The 12126-nt window shown below is 35.7% G+C and overlaps 1 protein-coding gene across 1 annotated transcript; it reads left to right on the top strand.

Annotated features, from left to right (window-relative positions):
- Window positions 1–33: 33 nt before the first annotated feature.
- LOC117326298 (solute carrier family 35 member E1 homolog) lies at window positions 34–11679 on the top strand. Its single transcript, XM_033882985.1, has 6 exons — window positions 34–540; window positions 1358–1428; window positions 2821–2958; window positions 5647–5772; window positions 7086–7331; window positions 10999–11679. The coding sequence occupies exons 1-6, from the start codon at window positions 219–221 to the stop codon at window positions 11317–11319; spliced, it is 1224 nt and encodes a 407-aa protein (XP_033738876.1). The 5' UTR covers window positions 34–218; the 3' UTR covers window positions 11320–11679.
- The last annotated feature ends 447 nt before the right edge of the window (window positions 11680–12126 follow it).

Raw genomic sequence — 12126 nt, 5'->3', positions numbered from 1 at the left:
GTTTAATTTTAAATATATGTATACTTTAATATTTTAACGGGCTCTTATTTTGTTTATATTTTTATTTACACAAATCACATTCCTCTCAATATTCACCTCGGCCCTTAAAAATCGTCGGCAACAACGTGGACACTTGACAGGAGGTTTTCGAAGATGGGTACAAGTATGTCATATTGATGTTCCGGTGATCCTGTGTGGAGACACAAACTGCTCCAAAAATGGATAAAGCAGCCGTAAACGATGCGGTGAAATTAATAGTGATATGCGTGATGTGGTATACCACGAGTTCGGGTGGCAATATTGTAGGGAAACTTGTTTTGAACGAATTCCCATACCCAATGACAGTGACGATGGTTCAACTGTTGTCGGGAGCTTTATACCTCAAACCGATCATAAACATGTTGTCAGTCCCTAACACCGGCGACGTGCCGCGCTATTACTATTGGACTATGATATTACCTCTGGCACTGGGCAAATTTCTAGCGTCCGTTTCGTCACATATCAGCATTTGGAAAGTTTCTGTTTCTTACGCTCACACAGGTATGATGATTAATTGATATTTTTCTATGCTTTCTTCAGTGGCCTAAAATTTAAGTTCTATTTTCTTTCGATATTGATCTACATTGAATGAGATTAATTACATATATTTAAGGTGAACTCCTAAAGTCAAATGAATATTGTTTGGTTAAATCAATGCAATGCTGTATCTATTTTCTATATTTATATATAATTAAATATCCAATATAATGCTAACCCAAATGGCAATAATTAATCTATATAGAACTAAGTGTGATTTTGAATTTAGGAAATTCATACCTGTATTTGTACATCTATAACATGGCCTTTATGACAATAATCATGATTTTAAAATTATGGAATGCATACAGTGCAACTTTCCAAAACTGATCACTCGATCTTGATACTGATCGAAATGGCAATGTACTGATTTGTTTCTTCTTTATTATAGTAATAAAAAAAACTTCCCAATGCTGATCACTCTGAATTCCAAATACCAAACTGATTTTGTGTCCAGAATGGTTAAAATGTACCCAAAATTACTTCTGTAAACCGAGACTACCTGAGCGAATTTGAACATGACAGGTGATGACTGGCCGAAACGTATATGAAACTCTGGTCATATGGGAATAGTTCATTGCTATATAATATATATATATAATACCATTGACCAAATAGGCCTATTGCATAGGAGCTCCACACTGCAATGAGCAGCAACAACAGTAATTTTTTTTTTTTTTGTGACATGTTAAAAAATTGACTGATCGACATGTAGGGTATTTAAAGTTTCAATAGTTTTAAAGGGAATGTTACAATATAATCCTGTGTCTTTTTTTTGCAGTTAAAGCTACTTTGCCATTATTCACAGTTTTATTATCAAGAATTATCCTTGGAGAGAAACAAACATATCCTGTAAGTATTTATACATGGATAATACTGTAAATCACTTAGATTTCGCAAATACTTTATTTCGCAAACTTATATTTGTTTCATACATCTTCGTAAATACATGATTCCATGACCATGTAATTATAAGAGTCATGCCATATGGACTCTGCAAGACCGCTTTGCTGTTATCCGAGGGTGCTATTTTCATACAAATCGCAATGGATTTGAACTTGCTGTTTGTCTTTCCTTGCCTTATATATACATCATGTATACATGCATAAGCGAAAATGAATTCCCATGCAAAATGTAACTGATTTACACTATACAGTACTGCTAAACCAAAAGGTACTTGCCAAAGGCAAATTGTTGATAAAAATCTACAGACAAATTCCTAACACGTTCAATGATAACAGATATGATTATTCACTCAGAGAATTCATTGAAGTCGTAAACATTTTTTCTCAAGCAATTATTTAAATGGGGTCAAATTAGCTCAGTCAATATATAGAGTATAACGGACTGTGTATTACACTCAGATGAAGATCTGAGTTGTGTAGTTCGATCGATATCCCTTTAGCGGAATTAGACCGGGTCGATCATTGGCAACCAGGTAGCTCAATTGGTAGAGTACCCGGCTAGTGTTTGGAGGTCCTGGGTTTGATCCCCTGTCTGGCCGTGCATTTTTCCTTTCCTATTATATTACTGTTACATCCCTATTCAGGGCGGTGTGTTTCTCTGAAAGTTGAGATCGAGGACTCTCCTGTTCTGTTGTGGTTGTGTCCATGTGACACGTCACTAAGACATAATTATAACTACCTATTATAATGTAATGATCACCTTGATTATAGACATGTCATTATGTAACTTATTTTTATGTAAGTATTGTCTTGTAAATCCTTTAAAATGTGTTTTCATACGCCCGTCAACGACGGGTTGTATTATAGTACCGGTATATACCCTGCTCTGTCCGGACGTTCGTTAACTTTTCCTTGTTAGCTTTTTCTAGCAATTATTTATCAACAGATTTTCATGAAACTTGCTACAAATATTCTATATGGCACAATAGCTGAAGTGAGTTCATGTTATGGAATTTCACGATTATTTCTAGCAAAGTTATGCCCCTTTTATTGCCAAATATGGGCATTGTATCAGTAATTGAGAAGATCAGGACTAGTCTGATTAGCTATACTGTAAAGCTTATTTATATGATTGCATGGATGTAAATTAAACATTTTATTTGTGTTTGTTGCAGGTCTACTGATTAGCTATACTGTAAAGCTTATTTATATGATTGCATGGATGTAAATTAAACATTTTATTTTTGTGTGTTGCAGGTCTACTGATTAGCTGTACTGTAAAGCTTATTTATATGATTGCATGGATGTAAATTAAACATTTTATTTTTGTTTGTTGCAGGTCTACTTTTCATTAGTTCCAATAATTGGAGGAGTAATCATAGCCACACTCACCGAAATATCGTTTGATTACATTGGCCTGATTAGTGCTCTATGTGCAACAGTTGGCTTTTCCTTACAAACTATATTTTCTAAAAAGGTAAGCTGTGTCATTTTGTTAACTACCTCTAGATTTCTCGTACCCTGTATCAACAACAGAAATTGGCTTCAATATAAGATAATTAAGTTCTGTTTGAGCTTGGTTTCAGGTTGGAGAGGAACCAAAATAATTTTGTTGGTTTTATGGAGGATGCATGTATACACAGTCAGAGTTTACATATCGGCCAATTCTTTGCTTCATGCTAATTCTTTTATTTTCCCCAAGGAATCAGAAATCAATTAGATAAGGCTTCAAGGCCAGTTGAACCTTCATGATGATCACTCCCTGCAATTTCAGAAGTGATATCAACATTCGCAGAAATCTGTAGGGTAATGTGTCGAACAGACATTTTCTTTCAATCATTAGAGTCAAATTTTGTTTTGAGGTGACAAAATATTTACTCTCAAAATTGATTATATTCCAAAGAGAAACCTATCAATTTGAGAATATTGAGTCTTGTTAGTAAGCAACAATCAAATATCTAGTTGAGCAAGAAAATGTTGATACAGGCTATTTAAGTCTATTGTGTGATAAAGACTTGGCAGAAAACAACGTCAGACTCTCACCATATGTCACTGTTTCATAAACAGACTAAAAAGGGACTTATTTTGATAGACTCACCTAGCTAAACTTACAACATAGCACCTGTTACCAATAGAAGCAGGTGGACACCAGATTAACTTGTCTTTAGTGAATTCAAACATTCAGGAATATTAACATACTCCCCGACATCTAAGCCCTGCGATTATTGGCTTGAAAGAACATTATGAAGCAGTATAAAATATATAATTATTCATATCCTACAATTTTTTTTCTCCAGGCATATTTAATGCTTCTGTAATACTGTCATTGGCCATATCGTGTACAGTGTATTGCATTGATCAATATATATTCCATTTTTAAAAAGGAATAGCATGCATTGTAAGATAAGTGTTTGTCCAATCTTAGCAGTGTCGGATTAATGGGTGGTCTTAACTTGTGTACATGTACTGGTTTTGAATCAATTGTGGTATTAATGTAATTACTGTATTAAATTGTTATTCTACATCATGGATGACTTCAAAAGGATAGTGATATGTTCTCTTAAATCCATATTATTTTTACCTATTCCATGAAATGATGAGGTCCTAATGGGCCAAACGATATCAAAGACTGAAAAAAACAGAGACATTCCAGGTATTGCAGTATGTAGATCTCTTTGGTATTTTCGTTATCCCTTAATTCAAAGTGAGTATCTTCACCATCCCCTAATTTAGAAATAGTATTTTCACCATCCTCTAATTCAGAGATGGTATCTTCGCCATCCCCTGATTCAGAGATGGTATCTTCACCATCCCCTAATTCAGAGATGGTATCTTCACCATCCTCTAATTCAGAGATGGTATCTTCACCGTCCCCTAATTCAGAGGTGATATCTACACCATCCCCTAATTCAGAGGTGATATCTACACCATCCCCTAATTCAGAGGTGATATCTACACCATCCCCTAATTCAGAGATGGTATCTTCACCGTCCCCTAATTCAGAGATGGTATCTTCACCATCCCCTAATTCAGAGATGGTATCTTCACCATCCCCTAATTCAGAGTTGGTATCTTCACCATCCCCTAATTCAGTGTTAGTATCTTCACCATCCCCTAATTCAGAGATGGTATCTTCACCATCCCCTAATTCAGAGATGGTATCTTCACTATCCCCTAATTCAGAGATGGTATCTTCACCATCCCCTAATTCAGAGATGGTATCTTCACCATCCCCTAATTCAGAGGTGATATCTTCACCATCCCCTAATTCAGAGATGGTATCTTCACCATCCCCTAATTCAGAAATGGTATCTTCACCATCCCCTAATTCAGTGTTAGTATCTTCACCATCCCCTTATTCAGAGATGATATCTTCACCATCCCCTAATTCAGAAATGGTATCTTCACCATCCCCTAATTCAGAGTTAGTGTCTACACCGTCCCCTAATTCAGAGATGGTATCTTCACCGTCCCCTAATTCAGAGATGGTATCTTCACCATCCCCTAATTCAGAGGTGATATTTTCACCATCCCCTAATTCAGAGATGGTATCTTCACCATCCCCTAATTCAGAGGTGATATTTTCACCATCCCCTAATTCAGAGATGGTATCTTCACCATCCCCTAATTCAGAGGTGATATTTTCACCATCCCCTAATTCAGAGATGCTATCTTCACCATCCCCTAATTCAGAGATGGTATCTTCACCATCCCCTAATTCAGTGTTAGTATCTTCACCATCCCCTAATTCAGAGATGCTATCTTCACCATCCCTTAATTGAGACAGCTGTAGTGTTTTAAATAACCAATTTAGTAAGGAGTGTTAAAGACTTCTGTTCATGACTTAATTCTTCTGTAGTACAAAGATTGTAATTACAGTATAAGATTAACATGTGTCCCATATTTATACCAATGTACCATTACATCAAGTTCCATTTTGTTATATTTACGTGGTAGTCATTGTCAAGGTTAAAGGGTCAAAGGTCACACTATTACCTGAAATATATACTATAAAGCCATGAACAATGCCCATTGTTTACTGAGTGGGGTGTAGTATATGTATGTTATAGCTGTATTTGGTGGAGATGAAGATTTGACTAAGGGATGTATGTTAGCTGTATATAGTGAAGATTAAGATTTGACTTTCTCTTATTATTTCTTACAGTGTTTAAAAGAGACGGGGCTACACCACCTACGCCTATACGTTACCATCTGTCGCCTCGCGGCCACATGTTTCCTCCCTATGTGGGCTCTGTTTGATCTCCGGAGAATCTACGCTCACCATGATTCGGTAAGACTTATAGTTCGGCAAAATATTGAACTTGTAAGAGAGAGTTTAGTGGTGAGTGACCTTGTCAAGTTTTCTATGGTTAGGAACTGATGAAAGTATTTAACTAAAAGCTGGCCTGACACAGTAGCATCTTATGTGGGAGGAATGATCGATATCTAGTGATTTAACGAGTTCCGTAAAACAACACAGGTTAAATGAAAGACTTCCCTAACTCTTCAGATTTTAAAACGTGGGAAATTAGTGAGGTTGTTATTATTCACTAACCTAAGGTTGTTATTAAAGTTTTCCTGCACATAATTAAGGAACTTTTTATATATAGGGGAGTTTTGTGTAATGCTTTTAATTTTTAGACCCTTAAGCTGTATATATTGGTAAACAGTTCTTTCTTCAAATGACAATATCTCACTTTCCCTATAATAGCACACTTTTTTTCAAATTTATAATTTTGTTGAATATGCCCTTGATTTAAGCCATTATATATTGTTCATTTCCATCTATTGGTGTCGTCTTAAAGTAATAAATTATAAGAGAACATACACATTATCAATACTTTATCTGAAGATTTTCTTTACTTAATCGTAACTTTTGACCAAGTTACATACAAGTAATTTTGCTGTGGTTAATAAGCATATTATTACAGCACCATTCTTGTGCTTGCTCCGAATTCCTATCTTGCAGGCCTAGGGGGCCTGTATTTCAGATGGATTATCTCCCTTTAGATGTGAAGGTTCATGTCTACATGATCATATTTAGAGTTGTTAAATATATATCGGAAACATCAAAGGCCCTAGTATAGACCCTTGAGGTAGACCAGGCGATTTAGTCTGAAGCATATCATTTGATATGAATCTTTATTACAATTTATTATTTATTGTAATACATATGTTTGTTACATATGAAATATGATTCATATCAACATTTTATTAAAGCACAATACTATAAACAAGTATTTTTAACCCTCCCTGGTTCAGAGCTCGAGGGAGGCTCAAGATTCTTAGGCCCAAAATTAGTAATAGATAATTTTGTTGGTGGTGAGTGATCTTGTAATTATAACACAAGTTTTCTGTATTTTCTATGGGTGATGATTTGATTTCAGCATCCTTCGATGAAATAAATGTTTTCCATGATTGTTGATATTCAGGTGAGCTATACAGGCTGATTGGGCCTCTTTCTTACATCACAGAACACATATTTCCCACACTGAGCTTACATTTTCCAAAAACCAAATAGAAATACACGACCTGCCACTGGAATAAATAACAATCTGATATTTCTACGTCACTCTTACTCCGACATTGGTCTTCTGTTTAAAGATGGTTGAGGGAAGAATGCTTTACTACGTTTTCCTACTGCTGTTGGACGGATTCTTCAGCATGCTGCAGAACGTGTTTGCCTTCACCGTCATTGCTATGGTGGCACCCCTTAGTTACGCTGTAGCTAATGCCACTAAGCGGATCATTATCATCGGGGCATCCCTGTTCTTCCTGCGTAACCCAGTTACACCCATGAACCTACTCGGGATGTCAGTCGCAGTGTTTGGAGTCCTCATGTATAACAAGGTAAAGTAGTCTTACTACAAGTTACTTTTCTGTGTTTTGACAATCTTCTAATGTATTTCATGCTTCAAAACTTTTATACAGTAAAACTCACTTGTGTCGAACACGGTTGAATCGAATACATCGGATGAGTCGAACGTTTCGTTCGGTCCCGATTTTTTCCCTTCTTTATCTTAGTAAATTAAGCACGGATGACTCGAACACTGTTGAATCGAATACTGCGGTTGTGTCGAATATATTTTGTGGTCCCTCCCTTCTAAACTATACCAAAATTTCCATTTTTGTGTCGAACATCGAGGCGTCATGCTGTCTCAGGTAAAATTTGCTGGCCTCGTATGATTGACCGAGTGTAACCGATCACCCGTAACGGTGTAAACAGAGCCTATTATTAGTTTCCGGCTGTCGGTTACGCATCATCCCATTGTTTATACAGGTGCTCAGGTGAAGTAAAACGTTCAGGTATACATAACTAAGAATAAAATGTGCACGTTTTAGTCTACAAACCAATATGTGTTCTGTTTACTGTTTTGATGCACAAGTCCGCCGAAAAAAAATAAGGAAAAAGTAAACGATAAATTACATATCTTCCATCGAAAAATGCAAAGAAAAATACCTGTCTGTCATTGATTTATCTATATATGCCTAAATTCTGAATACGACGATGCAATAGTAACAATGATATGCGGGATGTTTTTACTCTGTTCAAAAGATCGTGGCAATGCATGATTATGCAGCCGATAAAACACTGACCGCGGCCTTCACCTTTGATACAAAATCAGCACGTGTACGGTCGATCAATTTTCCCGGACTGTTTATTGTTTAATATTGTTAAATTGGAGAACAATATAAACGGATTTAAGGATAAATAATATGAGTACAATATATACATTTATATTCTTATAATATATGTAACGTTTTCATAGAATATTATGCTGTCATTTGCGACTCCCGTGTGTAAATCGTGTGTCTATGTCAAAGACTATTTTACGCATGAACTTTGTTTTTATCTGTAACTGTGCACAATATTGTTTATTAGATAAAGGAATAATTGTTATCATGTACAATTAATTAATTTCTTTGTTATTATGTATTGATTATTTTCGACTATGTTATCATGCAAGCACTTGATCTGCATACAACCGATGATAGTCGGGTTTTGTCTCCGTATACAAACACGGATAAGTCGAACCATCGGATAAGTCGAATATTTTGCTTGGTCCCGTCGACTTCGACTTATCCGAGTTTTACTGTATTTGAAAATATCCTGGGAAATTTTGCATGGAATATCTTTATATCAACTTTTCTTATGAGAAGAATTTTGTTGTATTGAAAAGACAAACTATATGTTTTATGCAAAGAGAATTTTAACTTTTTAAATGGAGGACTAACAGTTTTCTTAATATTGTGAATATTTAGGTGGACAATTTGAAATTTGAGATTTTCATTTAGTTTGAGTCTGTGCAGATTATTTAACAAACCCTTAGTATTGATGCAGGTATAGGGCCTTGTTTTACCACCAGGGGCTTGGCACGTTCCATTGACCAAGAATGAAAAATTAACCTTAAGGCCCGGCCACCTAGATCTTTTATCCAGACCCTCTAGATAATTTTAAAAAAAGCATTTCAAAATAGAGATCTAGGGGTCAGGTCTTTGGGGTTAGTTTGGTTTGGTTTGGTTTATTTAGTTTGATGTCCTATTAACAGCCAGGGTCATTTAAGGATGTGCCAGGTTTTGGAGGTGAGGTAAGAAAGAGTACCCTGAGAAAAACCACCAGCCTACGGTCAGTACCAGGCAACTGCCCCACATGTGTTTCAAACTCGTATCCAAGAAGTGAAGGACTAGTGATAAAGTGTCGGGACACCTTAACCACTCAGCCCCCTTGGCCCCTTTTTAGCTCGTCTCTTCGAAGAAGAGTGAGAGCTTATGTTGTCACGTCGGCGTTGGTTTTCCAAATGTTAAATTTTTGGTGCAAGTGTTGAAAGGCATAGTAATTTATGGTAATATGGTCCCTGTGGGGGTCAAACTATCCCCTGCCGGAGTTAAACTAAAAGATTTTTTTGGGAAAAAAACAGAATTTTCAAATTTTTGGACTTTGAATATTTCTGTGTTAAGTTTTTGGTGCAAGTGTTGGGCGGTATTAATACATCACTTTATAATTGTACTAGGGTGCTGATAATTGGCAATAGAGTCCCTCTCGGGTTAAACTATCCCATGCCGGAGTTAAACTAAAAGATTGTTTTGGGAAAAAACCAGAATTTTAAAATTTTTGGACTTGGAATATTTCTGTGTTAAGTTTTTGGTGCAAGTGTTGAAAGGTATTAATACGTCACTTTATAATTGTACTAGGGTGCTGATAATTGGCAATAGAGTCCCTCTGGGGTTAAATTTTTCCCATGCCGGAGTTAAACTAAAAGATTTTTTTGGGAAAAAACCAGAATTTTCAAATTTTTGGACTTAGAATATTTCTGCGTTAAGTTTTTGGTGCAAGTGTTGAAAGGTATTAATACATCACTTTATAATTGTAATAGGGTGCTGATAATTGGTGATAGACTCCCTTTGGGGTTAAACTATCCCCTGCCGGAGTTAAACTAAAAGATTTTTTTGGGAAAAAACCAGAATTTTCAAATTTTTGGACTTGGAATATTTCTGCGTTACGTTTTTGATGCAAGTGTTGAAAGGTATTAATACATCTCTTTATAATTGTACTAGGGTGCTGATATTTGGCAATAGAGTCCCTATGGAGTAAGACAATCCCTTCCTGGAGTAAAACTTTTTTAAAAAATTGGATTTTTTCTTTTTAAATCTGTGTTTTTTTGTTTTTGTTTTTAAATCTTTGGACTTTGTGTTAAGTTTATATTGTGAGTGTTGAAAGGCATAGTAATACATGGTATTAGGTTCCCTGTATGGGTTAAACTTTCCCTTTCCTGAGTTAAACTGAAATATTTTTTTTGTGGAAAAAACACATTTTTTAAAAAATTTCGTGCAAATATTGAAAGCTTTTTAACACATCACTTTATTTTTTTTTGGTAAAAGAGTCCCTATGGAGTTACACTATCCTTTCTTGGGGTGAAACTGAATATAAAACAATATGAAAACGTCACAATAGACAATTTATACTGGTCCACATTTTTCAAGGGAGACAACTCTCATTAGGATATGTTGTCAAAAAATTGAAGAAATATGTCCAAAAGCAATTACATTTGTGTTTAATATCTTCATTTAATCTACAACAGCATAGCTTGTCTCCCAAATGTTTGTCAATAAATAATTTATATATATGTAAATTGGTATGGTTTTGAAAATTGCATGAATTCACAAAACATAATCTGATCAAGTGAACAATATAAATATTATTAATGGAATTTGCGAAACCATTCCAATAAATATATTTTAATTATTTATTGACAAACATTTGCGAGACGAGCTATGCTGTTCTCCAACAGCTCTTGTTTGGGTTAATTTTTCACTCAGGGACAAAGGAACGTGTCAAGGCACTGTCCTAGGACCCAGAATGAACAAAATAACCCCAGGGGTTAATTTTTCCTTTTGGGTCATAGGAACATGTCAGGCCCCTGTGATTTACCAATGTGTGTTATTTGATGTACATTTCCATGTCATATTTGCATAATGTTGCTTATTATATACTTTACCTATTATTTTTGTCATACAGGTGAAATATGACCAAAATGTAGCGATGCGTCATGCAGCCACACTTCCACTGGTCAAAAGTACATCCAACTTGGAGTTGATGGACAAAAACCATATATCTTTATCATTGCCTCACTCCCAAAGTGCCTCAGATTTAGAACTTCACTCAAATGGTGTTTCAACAAACTTACTTAACAACCATATACTGTTCAATAACAATCAATTCCAGTCGAATCATGTGACTTTATTACCTGTGCAGGACACTGACAGATCAGGAGACTGGCAATGGCAGCCGAATAGAGATCGTGGCAACGTACATTCGAGGATGGTTCATCATGTCTGATATTTGACATGACTCTATATTGTTGGTGTATGATGTTATAATGTATTGTTTTAAATGATGAAATAATTTTGAAATGTATATTCAAAATTTTTTTTTTTTTTTTTTAAATACCTGTAATACATTTTAATTGGGAGAGAATTCAAAATGTTTTGTGAAATATTTGAATCTCTATGTTGTGTGATTCTTATGTTTACACAGTTTTTCTAGTCAAATATTATACATGATGTACACAGCTAAGAAGATACCTTATATGTGCCATGAGTGGCTTTTAGGCCACCTGAGACAAAGTCTGCTTACTGAAAACTACTTCAATTTAATGATATTGCTTATGCCATGATGTGGTGTATGTTCGTCAATCAACTTTTTAGCCCACCATCATCAGATGGTGGGCTGTTCAAATCACCCTGCGTCCGTGGTCCGTCGTCCGTCCGTCCCTCGTCCGTCCCTCCGTCCCTCCGTCCGTCCGTCTCTCCGTCCGTAAACAATTCTTGTTATCGCTATTTCTCAGAAAGTACTGAAGGGATCTTTCTCAAATTTCATATGTAGGTTTCCCTTGGTGCCTAGTTATGCATATTGCGTTTTGAGACCAATCTGAAAACAACATGGCCGACAGGCAGCCATCTTGGATTTTGACAATTGAAGTTTGTTATCGCTATTTCTGAGAAAGTACTGAAGGGATCTTTCTCAAATTTCATATGCAGGTTTCCCTTGGTGCCTAGTTATGCATATTGCGTTTTGAGACCAATCTGAAAACAACATGGCCGACAGGCAGCCATCTTGGATTTTGACAATTGAAGTTTGTTATCT

Source organism: Pecten maximus, chromosome 4 (assembly GCF_902652985.1).
Source record: "Pecten maximus chromosome 4, xPecMax1.1, whole genome shotgun sequence".
Taxonomy (NCBI): Eukaryota; Metazoa; Mollusca; class Bivalvia; order Pectinida; family Pectinidae; genus Pecten; species Pecten maximus.
The sequence above is the reverse complement of the archived record's forward strand: the minus strand, read 5'-3'. Positions and strand labels throughout refer to the sequence as shown.